The sequence below is a fragment of the Pangasianodon hypophthalmus genome, chromosome 21 (assembly GCF_027358585.1).
Source record: "Pangasianodon hypophthalmus isolate fPanHyp1 chromosome 21, fPanHyp1.pri, whole genome shotgun sequence".
Lineage (NCBI taxonomy): Eukaryota > Metazoa > Chordata > Actinopteri > Siluriformes > Pangasiidae > Pangasianodon > Pangasianodon hypophthalmus.
Genome location: NC_069730.1, coordinates 18,795,507 through 18,814,686, shown reverse-complemented (window position 1 = coordinate 18,814,686; position 19,180 = coordinate 18,795,507). Strand labels below are relative to the sequence as shown.

General features: G+C 37.6%; 3 protein-coding genes across 4 annotated transcripts; 1 reads left to right on the top strand and 2 right to left on the bottom strand.

Annotated features, from left to right (window-relative positions):
* Positions 1-286: 286 nt before the first annotated feature.
* sst2 (somatostatin 2) lies at positions 287-1,885 on the top strand. The gene is made up of 2 exons (XM_026946317.3): positions 287-504; positions 1,446-1,885. Exons 1-2 carry the CDS (start codon positions 367-369, stop codon positions 1,623-1,625), a joined length of 318 nt encoding a protein of 105 aa, XP_026802118.1. The 5' UTR covers positions 287-366; the 3' UTR covers positions 1,626-1,885.
* A 1,192-nt stretch (positions 1,886-3,077) lies between these two features.
* On the bottom strand, positions 3,078-7,751 carry cwc25 (CWC25 spliceosome associated protein homolog). Its single transcript, XM_034314528.2, has 10 exons — positions 7,602-7,751; positions 6,483-6,655; positions 5,962-6,198; positions 5,638-5,707; positions 5,425-5,564; positions 4,458-4,521; positions 4,184-4,377; positions 3,612-3,779; positions 3,368-3,512; positions 3,078-3,328 (listed from the first exon to the last, which is right to left on the bottom strand). The coding sequence occupies exons 1-9, from the start codon at positions 7,617-7,619 to the stop codon at positions 3,398-3,400; spliced, it is 1,179 nt and encodes a 392-aa protein (XP_034170419.2). The 5' UTR covers positions 7,620-7,751; the 3' UTR covers positions 3,078-3,328; positions 3,368-3,397.
* Positions 7,752-10,070: 2,319 nt separating this feature from the next.
* LOC128317130 (uncharacterized) lies at positions 10,071-14,011 on the bottom strand. Of its 2 annotated transcripts, none has more exons than XM_053227496.1 (4): positions 13,856-14,011; positions 13,677-13,760; positions 11,568-11,761; positions 10,071-10,632 (listed from the first exon to the last, which is right to left on the bottom strand). In XM_053227496.1, exons 1-4 carry the CDS (start codon positions 13,973-13,975, stop codon positions 10,335-10,337), a joined length of 696 nt encoding a protein of 231 aa, XP_053083471.1. In that variant the 5' UTR covers positions 13,976-14,011; the 3' UTR covers positions 10,071-10,334. The 2 variants fall into 2 exon arrangements, with proteins under 2 accessions (XP_053083471.1, XP_053083470.1); XM_053227495.1 differs by having other exon boundaries at positions 10,071-10,635; positions 13,856-14,010.
* Between the last annotated feature and the right edge of the window lie 5,169 nt (positions 14,012-19,180).

Sequence of the window (19,180 nt, the reverse complement as noted above, 5' to 3'; positions counted from 1 at the left end):
TTACATGGCCCTGATGAGGACATGGGGTCATTGAGAAATTGGTCACTGTAGAAACGCTGTAATGCAGTGGACACTCATTTGCAGTTTATTAACATGAGCCACTTGATGAGACGACACTCTTTGTTTGGGCAGCAGGGAAAGACCTATTAGCTGATGGAAAAATAACATAAAGTTGATTGGTAACCCAGTCGAATTCTGGGCTCTGAGTCATAAAACTTTTCCAAGTGAAAATGATTTAATTTAGAGGTGAAGAAGGGAGGAGTATAAATAACAGACTCACAAACCAGAGACAGACGAGAAACGGAGCAAGCAACAGAAACTGCTGAGCTCAAAATCATCACCAGGTACTTGAAACAGACCACGAAGATGTCGTCTTCTCCACTCCGTCTCGCTCTTGCCCTCATGTGCCTGGTCTCAGCCGTCGGTGTCATATCATGTGGCCGGCCTCATGTGGTTTTGAATTCGGCTCTGGAAGAGGCTCGCAACGTCCTGCTTGGAGAAGAGGTATGACTCAAGAATGCCTTTGTAAAATGGAATAGATAGTGATAACTAAACTATGTAATATAGTTTAAATGTTGTATACTAACTAGAAATTGCAATACTCAGGATTGGTGGGGACTGAAAGGAGCAAAAAACAGTGCATCAGATATCAGAGAAAAACAACGAATCTGATCTTGTATCAAATATAGCCTGAAATATCAGAGAACTTCTTGTAGAGCAACAATGTAAAGTAGGATTTTGTGTGGAAAGAATTTAACTGAATTTAAAAAGCTAAAGGTTTAGAGTATGTTTTTAGTTATTTATTTTTCCAAAGTGCTTCATTTAATATTTTAAAGCTTAGTATTATATAGTATAAGCTTAATATCTGCTGTTATTCAAGGTTTCAGTATCAGTATCATGACATCTCTTGACAAAATGGCATGATGCAATTTTCACTTGCCTGAAAAAATAGGCAAAATGTAGCTGGCTAGCTTGTTGCTAGTTTATTTAGCATTTGGTGTTCAGAGCAAACAAATGACAAGATTTCACCGAGCTGTTCATTGTTTTCCCACTTTTCGGTAAGTTAAAATCTTTGCAATTCCAAACTTCCAAAGTGCTTCCAAAGTTCGCACTTCCAATTTGCCGAGAGAAACATTGTGTTTCCGACACTATATTTTCATTTTACTCTCAAACTACATGGCTGAAATAGCTAACGAGTAATCAAAGTCCGCCTCATAGGCCACCTCAAACTGCATCCAGCTCTTTCTTTTCTAGTCGTTAACCAGTGCTGTATTTTACACAGTATTATTTGTTACTTATTTGTTAATTATTACCTTATTATCTTATTATCTATTATATTATCTTATATTTTATTTAAATTTTAGCATTTGCGCATTTAATTTTTTTGAGCAAGTTCTCTTGAAGTGCTGATTTTTCTCTCAGTCAGTGCTGTGTTTTCTGTTCAGGTACCAGAGAGACTCACTCTTCCTGAGCTCCAGTGGATGCTCAGTAACAACGAGCTCGCACCTGTTCAGGTGGAAGAAGCCCCTCGCAGCAGGATGGAGCTCGTCAGGAGAGACAGCACTGTGACGACCAAACCACTCAACTGCATGAACTACTTCTGGAAGTCCAGGACAGCATGCTGAGCTCATTTAGACCCACAAGCCGGAGGCACCATTTAGACCATTAATATGCTGCGAATCACTCACTGTTTCCCTCCCCTTCAGCATACACCTCTGAGGCAGGCTGACTTGCTCGGTCTCTGGCTTCGAGCACAGCAGAGCCTCTGTTAATTATTTTAATTTTAGCAGCTGTAGGAATTGTAGAACATGTTCCAATATTGGGTGCCAATTTTATCCTTCTCTGAAGCATAAACTGCTTGAAATAAACAATACAGCATCAACAATTAGTGGTATGTGTGTGTATCAGTTTGTCTGTGCTAAATTACAAATTTAGGGCTAGGTTCTGGGAAATCTGCCAAATCAGCCAAGACGACTCGTGATCTGGTGTTTTGCAGATTTATATTTTCACTGAAGCTTTTTCCACATAAAATCTACACAAAACTTCAAAAACTACATTATGTAAAATTATAAGAACATTTACAGCTACTCTAGCTTGCAAGAAATTACTGTAAACACCATCTTAGCCTATCCACAGAGCTTCCAAAACTTATATTAGCTTAGCATGTAGTTAGCAATATGGACTCCATTACTGATGTTACCTATAAACAGAGAGAGTTTGAGCAGAGATGGGCCATTGCTTAAATTATAACTGAGGCAGCGTGTAACACTTAAAATGGTTGCTTGTCCTTAGGGAAAAAATGCTAATCAGCTTTGTTGTCTACAATTACAGCATTTGGCAGACACCCTTATCCAGAGCAACTTACATTTATCTCATTTATACAACTGAGCAGTTAAGGGCCTTGCTCAAGGACCCAACAGTGGCAGCTTAGCAGTGCTGGAGTTTGAACTCATGATCTTCTAATCAGTACTCCAACATCTTAACCACTGAGCTACCACTACCAAGATGCCTGCTAAGTAAACAGACTTTACTTGAAGGATTTTACACTAGCTTACCATCTCTGTTAAAATCAAGGGTCTTACATATATATAGCCTATGAGGCTGATTTATCCAAAATACATGCATTATCCACTTTGATAAGCAAATGAAAAACAGATTCCTTATGTAAATCCAGCCAGTTTACCAGTTTCACATTACTCATGTCCACAAGAGGAATAAAACACATCCAACTGCATTGTCTTGATGCTCAGGTTTTGCCATTGTGTAAAAGGAATTTTATTTACTGATTGGTAACTGTCCATGCCGGGCACATCGTCCTGGATTCAACCACGAATGATTTACAAGCACTAAAAATGGTGGTTGAGTGAACGGGTCTTGGGAGGGGGTGTGTCTTTAACAAGACTAACATACGTTATGATTATTTTATATCAATCTTACGCTATATTTAAAATAGTAAGACTTGACTACATTTCATGTAAACAAGATTAAATATTTCACCATATGAATATGGTGTAGTGTATTTGCAACATGAGGATTCTGTACAGTGAATTACATACGAAATCAACACAGAGATGAACTCTAGTCCATGTTTTTTTTTTAATCTCTTAAAATACAAAAATTCACTGAAATTAATGAATTAAAATTCAAAATAAAACTGGTCAAAATACAAACCATGACAAAGACAAGCCTATTTTTTCCTGTACAAATGGACCACTAGGCACATTATACACATGGTTTAAGCAACTTTTATGCAATAAAATTATCTGTACAAGTTTCAGATTTGAGCGCTGTGGGAACGTCACTGCTGGTGAACGTGGCCGAGCACCTGAATTTAAAAAAAAAAAAAAAAAAAAAAAAAAAGAAACCGTAATGACAGCATGCCTTCTTCTGCCACTTTTTATCTTCTCATGAAGTTCTTCTCCAGAGAGGCAGAGGTCCTCTGAATGGAGTGGATGTTCCTCTTCACCCGATCCTCCACGGACGAGGTGGCAGCACTCTCCAGCTTCATGTTACTGTAGAGAGCGCGCATGACATTAGGAGTGAAGCGCGCATGACATTAGGAGTGAAGCATACATGACATCACGACATTACATGTCCCAGCACACACTTACTGTATGAACGTGGCCTGGCCGCTTTGTTTGGTCTTGCTGTCTCTTTCTTTCTCCTGCTCCTCTTGTCGTTTGTACCTGTGCACGTTGCTCTCTCTCTCCTCCTCTCTCTCACGGGCGAAGCCCATCATTTCTTTCCTCCTCTTCTCCAGCTCTTCAGCCGAGAGACGCCTGAGAGAGGAATTTATAGCTACTGAATCAGATGTTCCCAAATGTTTAAGGCAAATGACTGCAAATGGACATAATGAATTTTCTGCGAACCCAAGCCTTGCCCACCCAACAATTTTTTAATTCCAGATTTATAATATAGGACTACTGTAACAGTTTAACGGTTTATTATGTCAGTAACATACGTATGTTTACCATAGTATATATATATATATATATATATATATATATATATATATATATATATACTGACATTATCCAGTGAGTAAAAACCAAAGGAATAATCCTTGCACTGATTTACCAGTCTAGTGGGAAAGTGTTGTGTTGTTACAGGGGTGGTGAGATATGACCGGACGCCAAGCAGCCTGGTTTATACTTGATGCATGACTTTGTGTTTAGAGACGTACTTGCTGTGGTTGGTGCTCTGTGGTCTGTGATAGCGCTCTCTTGGTCTCGAAGGGCTCGGAGCTTTAGATTTGTGTTGCCTGTCGGGATTGTGAGGTGAACGATTCCTCTTTTCCTCTCTGGAACCCAGCGGAGAGCGACTCCGGTCCCTCCTGTGGGTCGACTCTGATGACTGAGATGACCTGCCTGCTGGTAACTACAATAAAACGGAAAACAAATTAGCTCCTGGCTAATTCCATCACCTGAAATGAGGTGTGAGTGAAAGTAGCTACACACCTGCAGTCCGTAGCCAGATTTGTGATGTGAATGAGAGTTTGTGACTCCATTTTCTTCCCTTGACCTGATGGTGCAAACAGAATATTCTCTCAATAAAATGAGATTCTCAGACTTTACGGTAATACTATGTCAAATCAAAGCATCTATTGATTATTCCAGGCTTTCCTGAGACTCTGTGCATCTACGAAGTTTACAAAGGCAGCTAGTTTGCTAACTCTAGATTGCTAGCTAAAATAAAGGGTGGGGAACCAAATACTAACACCTGGTCATTTCAAATCTGTTTTCTCTGATAGTGTTAGCGTGCTAGCTACAAACCACACTAGAGGTTAGACAGACATAGATCAGCTGAGCAGAGGGCTCATTCTCATTCTTGCCTGACATTTTTGAGTTTAAAATACAAAAATACGATCACTATAGACGATCATGAGTTCTCAAGCGCAACAACTTCGCAAATGGGTAATGATACAAATACTACAAAGATAAATCATCTGACTCTCATGTATCATTCGCTAGCTTCCCACCAAATAAATGCCTTTTCACTCTTGCAGTATAGTATCAGACACTTTCACTCGTTCACTCATGTGTGCTTTGTTTACAGTCTCTCTCTCCTGATTGGCTGCAACTCCTGACAGTCACTGTGTAGCTGAACTTCTTTTGTGCCTAAAGCAGGGCCGTGATGTTTGACGTATCTAAGATGATGTATGACAAAATTCTCCAAGAGACATGAAGCAACTTAGGAACATAAGATAAGAGTATTTATTTCTCCCATGACTCAATTAACATAATCACATTTGTTCCCCATTTTTAAGAAAAACTTCCTAGACGCTGTAGCTTTGCCTATTATATTAAAAATCTCTAAAACACTAGAACATTTTCCAGCATGTATGTTGGGCCAATAACTGTCCTTATGCATGAAATGACGTACGTTAAAGCAAACAGGAAATAAACAAACAAAATTCATCTCTACCTGTGCTTCCTGTCTTCCTCATCAGAGCTGGAACTCCTCCGTTTGTGTTTCTTATCCTTCCTCCTTTCCTTTTCATCTCGCTTTTCCTTCTTGTCCTTCTTCCTCTTCTTCTTTTTCTCCTTATCTAAATTCTCACGTAACTACAAAAGAAAAAAGATCTTTGTAATTGCTGAACACTTTGGTGTGTTGTGTTGTGTCTTTCAGACGACTCACCATTTTGCGTATCTCTTTCATTTTAACAGGATTGGTGAGAATGCTTCTCTTTTTTTCCTCCTCACGCTTACTAGAAATGGACAGAAGAGATGTTATTCCACACACGACCTTTGTTACATTAATGAAGCATTTTCACAGACTGGTAGCAGATACGTAGCTCTGGCATATAAAAAGGAAATTACAGATTAGAGGTTAAGGTTATGGAGTGCTGAGTAACGAGGACATGCGAGTTCACATCTTTACATTAAAAAAAGGTTGATCTCTTGAATAAACACGTCTACAAAATGAATAAATATAAATAATAAACAGCAAAGGACTCCTCACCGGATATCAAACAGTGGATCTTCTCTTATCTTAGAGGCCATGTCCATGCTGGACATAGAGGTGGTGGAGTTGAAGATGGAGCCGGGCAGGAGGCCGGTTTCAGCAGAAGGCCCGCTCTCGGGTTCTTCGTACTGCTGTGTGATCTGCTTATCAATGGGACGACCCAGGAGGTACTCCTCACGGGAGATCTGTCCCCCTGGGCCCTGATACATCCAGTCCAGACGCTCATCCTTCTTCCTGAAACACACAAGTACAAAGTGGCATCTCTAAACAAGACACTCAGAAGCCACAAGGTCCGATATAACATATGGTGGAAATCGCCAACTACAATCAAAGCTGCTAATATTTAGTTCCTTCATATTTAATTAGTTGGGTCATTTGTAAAATAAACTTGTCCTTTGATCATGAAGGGACTGGTATAAGGTTTTTATACAAAGAAAAGTGTTTCCACTCTATAAAATAACAACACTGGTTAATTTAATTTCAACATATTAATTTCAAGACGTGATGAGAGCACACACTTGACTGCACCGGTTTCCTGCGCATATCTCGTGATCTCCTCTCGAGCTCGCTCCTCTTTCAGCTCCTTCTGCAACTCTTCGATCTTCTTCCTTTCAGCTTCGTGTTTCTGCTCGGCTTTCCACACACGCTCGATGTTCTTCAGCGTCTGTGGATGCCAGCTTTTCTTCAAGTTCTGAGGAAACAAAAAAAAATAAATATATTTCTGAAACTAGGAACCAGGGATTATATGTTCGGGGATTACGTGCTCATTATAAACTGAACATATTTTCTGATTAACATCAAATCCACCTTGAATGACCTACATGAAAACATTAAAATCTTCATAACGACGAAGGTAATCTTCATAACGACGAAGGTAAACTTCAACGGCATCCAAGATTTATTTTGTAATGAAATTTATTACTTCATTGACATGTTATTCTATTTTCACCCGGTTTAACGGTTTCCTACATTACCCACAATGCCATTCAACTACCTGCTGATAGGTGGGCAGTGGGATTTTAAAGAGAGCGATGCAGCGGCACTTTAGTCCTTTAGTCAATTCAGAGCTCTCACCTTCGTCATCTGTACATTCTGCTCAAACTGATCTTAACCCCATCATACTCCGCATCTCATATTTAAATACAAACAAATATATAAATATAAAAAATATATACATATAAACATATTTAATGTGTTTCAGGGTAAAATTTGCCTTAAACTCTCAGATGTAGTATTAAGTTACATGGTTCAAAGCATAGCTAAAGGCTAAATATTTATCATTTATCATGTACTGCACATTTTAATGTTTTCTAGCACAAATGTTATTCCTAGGAGTTTATGTTAATAAAGAGCTGATGACGTCATTAAATCAAGAAAACACACACGCGCACACACACACTACAATATTCACTAGCTAAACCTAAATGTTTAGCTACTGTTTTTACCTAATTTCCACATATTAATCCTTAAAATCTAAACTAACTACACCTAATTTACATTATACATTACATTATACACCTCATATTACATTAGCTGCTAGCTAGCTTGAGTCGAAGGGCAGGCTAGGCTAAATAGCTTTAGCCAGAAGAAAAAAAACACAATAAAAATATTTAGTTAACTTAGCAACAAATACGTACAAGATCGCCGCCTCCCATGTTGATGAAGAGAGTTCAAGGAAATATGATTTAATATGTGGGAAATTACTCAAACGTTGATGTTTGTCTCCTTCACACGGCTGCCATGTCTGTTTTGGAAGTGAGAACGGAGCTACTTCCGGTCGTAATGCGCATGCTCTAAACAGTGAAGCTCCGAAACATGATCCAGAGTCGGCTCATTTGATTCAGCTCACCAATAAGAGTCGACTCACCGGTTCTTCGGCTGCAATTAACAATCAGCCTACTTCTGGTAGCAGTGCGCGCGCTCGATCAGTGATTCAAACGCTTCGATACATTTTCCTGACTCGCGGATTCGAAACTTCTTAGTGATGGGAATTCCGGCTCTTCTCAGTGAGTCGGTTCATTTGGATTAGTTCACCAAAGAGAGTCGATTCTTTCGGCTACCAAACGGCTCACTGCCATTTTTCTAGGACAGGGCCAAGTTTGTGATATTATGAGCGGTGATTGTTCTTCTTTGTGAAAATATAGCTGAAATTCTTTAACGATATCTTACTCTTGTTATTGTGCTGCTGTGTCTGTGCAAAGAAAGGGAAAAAGAATGAAAGAAAGAAAAGCTGCCTTTTACCAACAACCTTGATTAATTTACACAACAAGAAAAACAACATTGCTTAGCAAAAAAGAAAGAAAGAAAGAAAGAAAGACTAGACAAAAGAAAAGAACCTAAACGCCTCAATGAACCAACTAGTTTACGCGAAAGACATCACATTTGTTTCAAGTAAACGAATTTATGATGTCATTATGTCATAACATTTTGAAACTTTTTGTTATAACCTTGTGGAGTTTTGATGATCCTGAACTTCTGCTTGTTTGTAATTATTAAGCTGATAAGTTAGAATCAGTTTTGTATCACATTTTCACACGCCTCATATTTTATTTGAAACAAAGACATACAAAAATGTATTTCTTAAAAATTGATTTTTATGTAAATATATCTCTGGTATGTCAATTTAGAGAGTAGATGTAAAGAATTCAATCAAATTCGATCAGCTGTGGTAAGATCTCTAGATACTTTATTAGTTATTTTTTATTTTTAATATCTTTCTTTGTGAAAAAGTTCGTAGATGTCAAAGAATAACACATTGATAAATGTATTTGGTTTCTTTCAAAAAAGTACAAACCAACAAAATCTTGTCAAATCTTATTTTCACATGACACGCATCACTTCATGTACTGTAGCAAAGAAGCTAGTCTTGAGAATTATAACTGCATTTCTACTGAAAAGATCCACGCTTCTAAAAAAAAAAACTAATTTGCAAATTCATTACAATTCTCACGAATTCTTGCATTTATACCTTTTCTTATGACTTAATTAGAGTGAAATCCAACAATACCCACCCACACCATTTTGCTTGTTTGAACTTATTTGAGTTTTGCATGAGTCCAGGTTGCTATGTGATGAATTGGTGTCTCATCCAGGGTGTGTTCACACCTCGCCTCGGGATCCTCCGTGACCCTGACCAGGATGAAGTGTTTTATTGAAGATACATGCATTAGGTTGCTAAAGACGTCGTTGCTGTGTGGAGCTCTCCAAGGTCCTTAACACACCAGAACACTTTTTGCCGTTTGGCTCTGCATATTTTAAACCTTGATTTAATTCTTATTAAGTGCTCGTTGAACATTTTATAGAGAAATCTATGCTCTTGTAGAAACATCACTGCAGCTTATTGCTTTTAACCTCCTGTAGAGATTAGCAGTGTAGTAGCTAGTGTTTTTTTCTTGTCAGTTAGACAAGATGTGTAAATACAGTTTAGGACCTAGATGTTTTCCGTCTGCTCTTTTCTTTGGTGCCGTCTGGTTCTCTACCTAGAGCTGCATAGGTTCCAGTTAGCTTCATCCTCCACTCTGTTAAACCTGCTGTCAACTACAAGGTGCACTTTATACCAGGCTTTCAGTGTGCTGCATAATTAAACTGTAACTGTATAACTCTTCTTTCTTCACGTACTCAGCTGGAATGTAACAGTTGCCTAGAGATGGTAATTATTAACTATATATGCACTAAACTCCTCTCACTGCTTCTTCAGAAGTGTACAATATAGAGAATTTTACATATAGTGAATATGAGATAAGAGGTGAGCGATATCACTTATTTTCTTTTTGATATTGGATCCAATGTACAAAGTAATACCTAATTACAGGCTACTTTTAAAAAAGAGTACTATTTTGTGATCGGTAAATGTATATATAGTTAATTGTGGATTGTGGAAATACTGGCAGCTTAATGAGCTCTTGGTATACAGCTAAATAAATACTACAATTGAAAAATGTTATGTAATGTCATTGAATTAATGCTACACTGTTTACACTTTTTTATTGGTACCTGGTCAGAGTACACTTACAATTCCAGCCTCTAATTCGTCTTTTCTGATGAATTTGCCCTCTCAGTTTTCCCTTCAGGTTTTTTTAAAAAATGACATTCAGTGCACTTTTTTTTTTTTTTTTGAAAAATAGTTCTTTACTGCATCAAATAAATCACAAAATTCAACCAAAGATCTACTCATGCCATTTTTTTTGCATGAAAACAAATACTTCCTGTACTGGATACCCAGTGCAACACAATATTACAGTGATTTATCAGACAATCAATAGATTTTCCACTGCAAACAATCTGAAATCTGAATCTCCTAAAAGTTTAGCATTTAAACATAAACTAAACAATGTACTATTCAAGAAATAATCAGCAAAAATTTTGATTTCCTAGCGCCTTCCACTTGGTAGACGTCCAAGCCCGATGCGATCGACTGGAAGACCGAAGCCGGTCCTGGCACCCTGTTTGGAAGTTCTAGTTCTGCCAGATGGCTTTTTCTCCGTGTCAGTGATGTGAGCAGTGGCTCCGGATATCTCCACACGCTGCTGGTTGGTGTTGTTGCTCTTTTCAGTTGGATCTACAGAGCTGCTCTCCCCAGATCTGAACTCGGTGAATGAACCGTTTTGCCCAGTCGTGATCTGAAGTGAACCAGCTCCTGTTCGGCTTTTCTGAGAGCCCTTGATCCTCCTGCTGGGGAAATAATGGTTTTAGCTGTGCATTGTGGATTAGCAGAGCGATTATATATCGAGACACAGATATACTGCTAAATATCGTCATAATTAATAGTTCTATCAGAAATAGTTCAACAGTTGATGTTATGTTACCTCAGTATAGATTTGTTTTTGAACTGGCTTGGCTACACTGGCTTTAAGAATCAAAAATCATGGAAAAACTGTATTTCTACTTTGTTTGGATGTTGAAATCTAAGATCAATCCTTTGATTGCTGAAGAAGAAATCACTAGTCCATCCATTAAATTTTAATAAAGTTTAAAAAAAAAAGTCTCTTTACAGAAAACATCATCATATCAGCGATTACACACGTCCACCATACGAGTCCCTGTGAATTGGACTTAAATCCCGATACATATATATGTATATATATATAATGACGTCCAGCTGTCTAAGTGGGATTTAGGCCCTTTAGATTCGTTCTGTAAACTTGTGTGTGTGTGTGTGTGTGTGTGTGTGTGGGCCAGTGTAGATTGTTTCCACTACTAGGGTCCACAGGACCTCTGGTTTATCCGTTCAGATCTCTAATCATATTCCTTTAATCCATTGTTTAACCCACAGCCTGTAGTGTTTGCTCTCTAGAGAACCCTCGCTGTTAGATCTATTCATGGTGGATGACAAACTTCTGGGAAACATTTCCTCTCGAGCGGACTGTTCTGACGGATCAGCTGCGGCCGGCTCAGTCTGTTATCATAACACACCGTCTGGTAACATAGCACCTTAATTAGATGCTGTGTGATCTCAGCATCACTGGCTATATGACTTCAGGCTTCTCCGAAGTCTACAATGGCGTGATGGATATTTACAGAGAAATCACGTAAGCGCATGCAATGACCTTTCGCAAAAAAAAACCCAAACCAAAACAAAACAAAACAAAAAATGTTGGCAGTACCTCTGCCTCTCTTTCTGGTTTCTTTTTGGCTTCACTGGACTAATAGAGAGAGGGTCCAGAGGGCTTTTTCCTTCAGGAAAGCCCCTCGTTTTCTTTTGATCCTGCTGGACTTTGCTGTTGGTCTTGGCTTGGCCGCACGGCTGTACGGTAACATCAGCCAAACGGATCACACTAGCTGGAAGAGGTGTTTGATTCTGAGGACGGAATCAGAAAAACACATTAGGAAAGTGTTATTTTCTGGTGAAATAAAGTGCATTTTTAGCATATCAAGCTTCAGGATCGTAAATGCATTGCTTTGTACTTCTATGTTCCATGTATTGTATTGTTCCTTGTATGTTCATGTCTAAGGGGTGCCATTTTTTCAGACAAAGTACACTTAGGCACTCGTTGATACTGATACTGATAATGAAATGAGTAACCTATTTAGAGTTAATTAATAACAGGACATGTTATTTAGTTCTGTTATGTTTAAATAGTGGTCATGAAAAGCACATGTGCATGTCCATGCTAATAAGCTTGTCCTTTATAACATTAGCTAGCTCATTTTAAATGTTTTGGAAAAACACTTCTGTAAAGTTGTAACTAATGTGAGTTTTATTGTCTTCATTTTGTCAGAATGCTTCTTTATCAAAGGCCAATAGTGGCTGATCATCAGGAACAACATACAGGGTATATACATACACTAGCCAGTGTTTGCTGCTAGCAGTGAACTGCTCGTGCTGGGTTTTACATTTAAAGTGATTTATCAGGTTACTTTTATTGTAGGAAGATGCAGTAGCTTATCATGATATTTTCACAGAGCACCGTTCGCTGTTCATCGTCTGTTCATTAGCGCAATGACGTACACTAGGCTTACATCACACAATATCAGGTGATAGCAGGTTTTAGTAGCATTTTTTATCAGAATTATTTAAAAGTTTAAAACTAAATTATATATGATTGACATACTTGATAGCAATTGAGTGATGACTTATCACACTAACCACTTTTATCTGATCCATATACTTCACCCTGATCAGACCTTATCTCAGGTATTATCTGGACCAGAACTTACAGTTGGGTCACTTTCAGTCCAAATTTACATAATTCTATTGATTGCATTAGGGTCCATCAAGCCCATTTAGTTGTTGCGTATGATCCCTAAACCATTTCAGCCCAGCTTTGTTGCCTGGAGTTAACTGCTACTTGAGATGACTTGCAGCTTTTCCAGAAAACGTACTAGCCTCACGCTAACCATAAAAAACACTGAATGCTTTGGATTAATCACCAAATATGACTCACGCTCAAACATCTCATAATAATGAGCCAGTGCTAGGGTGGAAGGCTATTAAACATACAGTATAACCTCATTTTTCAATTCACTAGCAGTTGATATTTACAATCTTAAAAATAAAATTAACATAAAGCATTTCCATTGCTTCAGAAAAATGAACAGCCTGAGATCATCTACAGTCCCATCAACTTAATTTATAATATGCTTTCATGAAATACACATAACGTCATTAAATCGTTCAAGGATTTTTAAAAATTTTACAGTGACCTTGAGTTTTGGAAAAGCACTGTATAAATGTATTATTATTATTATTATTATTATTATTATTATTATTCAAATATTATTATGAATCTGTATGGCACAGCAAAGGCCTTGTATTATTACATTTTAATAGGCAGGTTTGTGGTAAATGTGGACAAATCTAGTTAATGATGTCTTTGAGGGTTTGACATCCAAGGGTATTTCTTTATATTTTCCAGAAGAATTCATCTTCTAATGGAGACATAATTCAATCCAAACACAGAGCTGAGCAGCTGTTAAGTTTCTCCTCAATGGTGAAATTAACCTTGGATCAAAGTAAAAAATGATTTTTTTTTCCTCATCTGAAAAGAAGTGATTTTATATGTTAAAATAAACAACAAATAAAAAGTTGACACTTTTTTTTAACTTTGATCCAAGGTTAATTTTTTTTTTTTCAGTGAAAAATGGATGTCTGGATTCACAGGATTTCCGAATTGGACCTCTTTCTTGTCACTAAAGCAAAACCTTAAATGCTGTCACTCCTGACCCTGTTATTCATTAGAAAGAAATATCATGATAAACTTTTGTCCTGTTACCTGCTGCTGGATGGTGGACGTGCTGCTGTGTGGTGGGCTGATCATGAAGATACAGAACAGGGTTACACACTCCCAAATCCGCATCTGAATAACACACACAGAGAGAGAGAGAGAGATCTGAGTTTGTCATGTTTTATTAAAGTTATGAGGACATTTCGTACAGAAATGCTTATACACACCAGTGAGAGCGTCACAGTGGAAATGAACACACGTCCCCACATGCTGCGTGAGGCCCTGTGAGACCTTTTTTTGATGGAATGCGAGTCTGGATTAGTCCTGCCCTTCTCAGGCAGCGACATGTGTCCAAGCCCTGGCGTCTCATCTTCATTAAAAAGGTCAAAGTGATGGAAATAATTCGGCTATTTCTGAACAGAGGGGCACCGCGTCCCCCTGGAGAAATCCCCCCCTTTCCCCACGTGAGCAGCCAGATCAACCCGAGCATCAGACTGACAACGTCGAATCTGTCAAAACGCCGACGCTGGCAGAGGATGCAGCGCTAATCGGCTCAACTCGGACTGACCCTCACCAGAAATAGTTTACGGGAAAATGCTGCTTTAAAAAAAGCCTGTGGAAATTCAATTAGGCACAGACTGAGACATGCAGCATCTCGCTTTGACATTGAACACACTGGAATGCGTACGAGTGAACACACGGAGAAAGAAGAAGAAGTTATTATGCAAGGATTGCATGATACGTCATTGGTTCTTGCATAAAATGACTGGATATTTTTATGTGTTAATCTGATACTTGATTGAGAATTGACCACAATGACATGAATAAAAATGAAATGCATAGGGTAGGCAAGCAGGTTGTCATGTCAGTCATTTTAAGTTGACATTTTTAGTAATCATCACAATCATCATGATTAATTTATGTCCGAGTTCATTATCCAATCCAAATATTTTATCAACAGGACCATAAGAATGCACTTATTATCATATAACATACATATTACCATGCATTAACATGCATATTTATTGAATATTACACTAATAATAATTGAATATTATTGAATATTACAATCATTTCCAATTAAAACTACTTTATCCTACAAAAATTGTCCATAATTTAAATTCCTTAAAAATTTCATCATTTTGTTCTCTCACCTTTTTCCAGACTCGGATATCACTAACAATATGATTCAACTGATCTTCTCTTCTTTTTCCTCTTCTCTTGATGCACACTTGTTTCTCATCTGCCCCTCACTAATAACTTGTTTATAGATTTTCTCGGGTTCCCGTCTGTCCAATCAGGGTTCTCGTTTCCAGTGACGTCATCATCGCCCTTCCCTAGAAGCCCATTGTAACCTGTAGCTTCGAGAAACCTTTGTGCCAGGACCTCTGGTCACTTTCTTCTCACCCTGCGATTTATTGGATGTATAATTAACAGTTTAATGTGATTCTCGCACCTGATTGGTGTTCGTCATGGTGTGCTTGCAGTCGAGTTTAATTTTAAGGCCATCACTGGGCCTTGGTGCTTTTATTAGCCTTGGTGATCACTGCCAGGGTCTGTCTGAATGAGGATGACCTTTTAATGCCCCCGTGCACGCACGCTAATAAAATCACACCCGGGCCAGTGACGGCTGGCCGCCCCGGCTGAATTACACTCAGCGATACCATCAGAGGCAGAGCCATGAGTATCACAGACACAGGCATTTCAAACACATGCACGGCATAATCGACATGAATTCGACATCCTGTTTTGTCTGGGTGCATGGGAACAGCAGATGGATCACTAACAGGGTCGAAGGCATTCGTTACATGATGAAGCTCAGTGGCCTGGATGTTGCACAGTGAAGAATGTCTAATGAGAGACACCGAAGTGCTGCATGAGAAACGTCTCATTCTTGCCAGCAGGAGGAGTGAATGCTTCAAAGATCCCTCTGAAAGAACTTCAGTGGAATAACTGGTGCATTCCAATACACAACCCAAAGTGTGTTAGATGATCTCTTGTGGTCTGAGGGATCTAGTCTTTGTCAGAGAAATAGAAACATTACAAGGGGAGGATATACGTAGTTCCAACTGAGATAAAAAACTAAATAAAGCAGCTGTATTACAGTATTACCCAAGACCTGTCCTTTAAAAAAAAAAGAGAGAACACTGTAAACAGGAAACAGTCTGATCTATATGATTCTTATCTTGACTCGTTCCTGACTAACGTTAAGTCATCATACCTTCAGTTTCTCTGAACATGATGAGGCTAATACAGAGGATATACAGGTTATTTTGGATTATACACAGCTTTATTTATTCATGCACTTGCTCAATATGTTATTATTTCTATAGAAAAAGCTCATTCACAGGCACTTACATGGTGAAGACTCCAAATAAACGAATAAAACACATTGATATGGTGATGTTTTCTGTAAGGAGACATTTATTTAATATTTATGGAAGGAGTCTCCAGTGTCAGCGCTCTGTAACAGTCAGAGGTAAACCTGTAACTTTTAGGACTTTACACTTTGTGGTTTCTTAATAACATGAGAATGTGTGTTTTTTTCATCTTATTAATGTCAAGACTGAGAAAAAGAGAGGCTGGTGAGGGAATTCTGTTTGCAGCTGCTATAACACAAGTGAGAAGAGGAACCTGATTTGCGGACATTCCACAACATAAAATGTAACTATAAATGGATAAAAAATATGATATGTCATTCTTTAATAAATAAAACATTGTAACCCTTTGCGAATTGCTGTGATATAAGAGAAATAAAACACTTTGTCTTGGTAACAGCTCCTCTTTGCATCAGGCCATATCACACAACCCTGTCAACGATACGAAAACATTTGTGAATACATATCCATTAACATGTCATAGAGGAGTAGTTATAAATTGTGATGTACAGTACTGTGTACTGTCTTAGGCACCCTCTTTTTTTTTTTTACTACAAACTTTGTTATAGATTTGTATTTTCTGACTTCTACATTACTGATTCAGTACAAAAACTTTTTAGATTTCCAAACATTAGTTTTCCAGCACAAAATTAAATGTTACAGAAAAATGTTTGTATGTCAGTAAAGAAAGCAGCAGATTCCATAAAAGACCAAAAAACAGAATGAAGGCTGCTGGGTTTCGCTGCAGAAATAAGAAGCGAGTCGACAGTCAAAGTCTCCAGAAGAACTGTGGCTGCTTCTGCAAGATGCTCAGTAACACTTCCAGCTCATTTCCTTATAAAACTCCACACACTGCACCTTTTTTTTTAAAGCGAAGGATTACCAAGTCACACCAGATATTGACTTTGTTTCATTTATTACTGTTTACTGCTCTTTATAGTATTCTTTTTAATGCAGAAACATTTAACTTCATTATTTTTGAAGGCATCTTTGCTCTACAGCATTCCTTTGCATGTGCCTAAGACTTTTGCACAGTGCTGTATATAAAAGCTAAAATAGCTCAATTTCAGGAGAATCTAACTACAGGCCAAGTCTCAAATGTCAAACAGTTACATAATATAGGCATTAAGTTATATATTATGTATTGCATGTACTGTATGTAAAGAGTAGGATCCCATTTTGGCTTTGGCCTACCTTAGCTAGAATGTCATTCATTTCTTGTCCGATGATAACTGCTTACATAAACATCTGTATGTTTTAGCCAGAACAACTGAAAAATATGTTTGTGTTTTTTATTTCAGCCAAAGACCACAAATTTATTTATTTATGCCATTTTGACCAATTTTATTACATTTATGAAACTTTTTGGAAAATTTTATTACATTCTCAGCTTCTAGTTTATAGTCCTCTCTCAGTTAAATTAGTTAGAAGCCTTGTCTTGCCTGGAAATAACTACCTTGAAACTTTGCCAAGATGGCGGCCATGCGGACAAATTTGCCAATAAGGACTTTGGGAGAATTGAGTAGACAGTGCGATGTCATGCAGAAAAATGGCAGCATAAGCTGTTAAGTGGTTAACAAATATAAACATGAACAATAATACAGTATAACTCAATATCATTCACAAACTTATTTTTATATCTCCAATTACTTTATCTGTTGAAACACATGGCAGCTGGTGCAACTCCTTTTTCCAACAAATAGCAAGCGCATGGCTGAGCATGTTCTTCTTCTTATCAGTTAATCTATCTACCTCTTGGCAGTACATATGAGGAAGAGGAAGAGAAATGGAAAGCAGTTTATCAAACATTCTGGAAAAGCTATTAACCCAAGTGTATGTCCTTGGTGAAAACTTAATTGGGTTTTTTTTCTTGACACTCCAGCTTGCTTGTCTCAAGTGAGTTAGCTGGATAATGGTCTAGACTTTATTATAATGAAAAAAATATTCGTACATTTACAGATCAGTGTGTTCAAGTCAGAATATGTAGATATTCAGAGAATTGAAAAAATGCATCTGTAGGTCCTAATTAGCAAAGTTTTGGGGGTTTTGCATATTGAATCGTGGCCCAGCTTAGAAAAAGAGTCAGGCGTCATTGTGGTGATTTCAGATGAGTTTTCACTACAATACTTTGACACCCTAAGTTTAAGAAATCCTAAAAATATTTAAACAAAATGTTTTTATAAAACAAAGTTCTTGTATACTATTTATTGTCACTAATGCTACTTTCCTGCAAAGATCATGTTGTGTAAGGAGCCAGTAAGAAATCTGCAGTTTGCTCTCTTTTCACTTTTGAGAGTAACCAGATTTTAAAAGTTACTTTAGTTTGAGATGCATGCAACAGCTCAGGAATAGCTATAGTTTTCAGAACTATACAGTATATAGTTTCAAAATTGCATCATGTTAAGGGTTTTTACAGGCTGCTACATGAATTTGTTTTGTAACAGTGGTCATAATGTGGATATTTTGTAGGATAGACCACTGCTTCTAATAAACCTGATATATGTATATTAGCAATTCCTCATGGTCTCATTTCTTGTTAGGGATTGGCCTATATTGTTTCTTTTAAGCATTTACCGATATATCTATTATATTTTTTTCCCATTAGGTTTAATTCAGTCTTAATTGTATAGTCCTACTAACAATGAACACCATCACAAAGCAGCTTTAAGGTGGACACAGTGGAGAGGAAAAAAACTCCCTCATGTCCCTCACGACGTGAAGAAGGAACCTAGAGACACACCAAATGGGAACGTGTCCTCTTCTGGGTTTTAGTAGAAAACTTTCCAAAAAAACTGAGGGAAAATCTTTAACGTATCCATGTCAGATCAGAAAGCACATCAAAATGAATCAGTTTATTGCAGTTCTTAAATTTTATTTCCTAATGGTGCCCATAAAACACAGTCTATAATTTTAATGCTAATGTTGGCCATCGTTTCTATTTAATAATTACCCATTATGGAAATTATCTATGTGTTTTCTTGATATCTTAGGGGAAATAATGTTTCTATTATATTTCCTAATGATAATTCTAATAGCATCTGTTTTGATATGCCAGGTTTGGACATGATATTAAAGCAAAACAAAGCACATTATCATTAAAGGTTATGAAACTTTTAAATAGATAAAAGCATTGCTTTTGGCAAAGGTGTAAAAAAAAAAAAAAAAAAGCAGAGG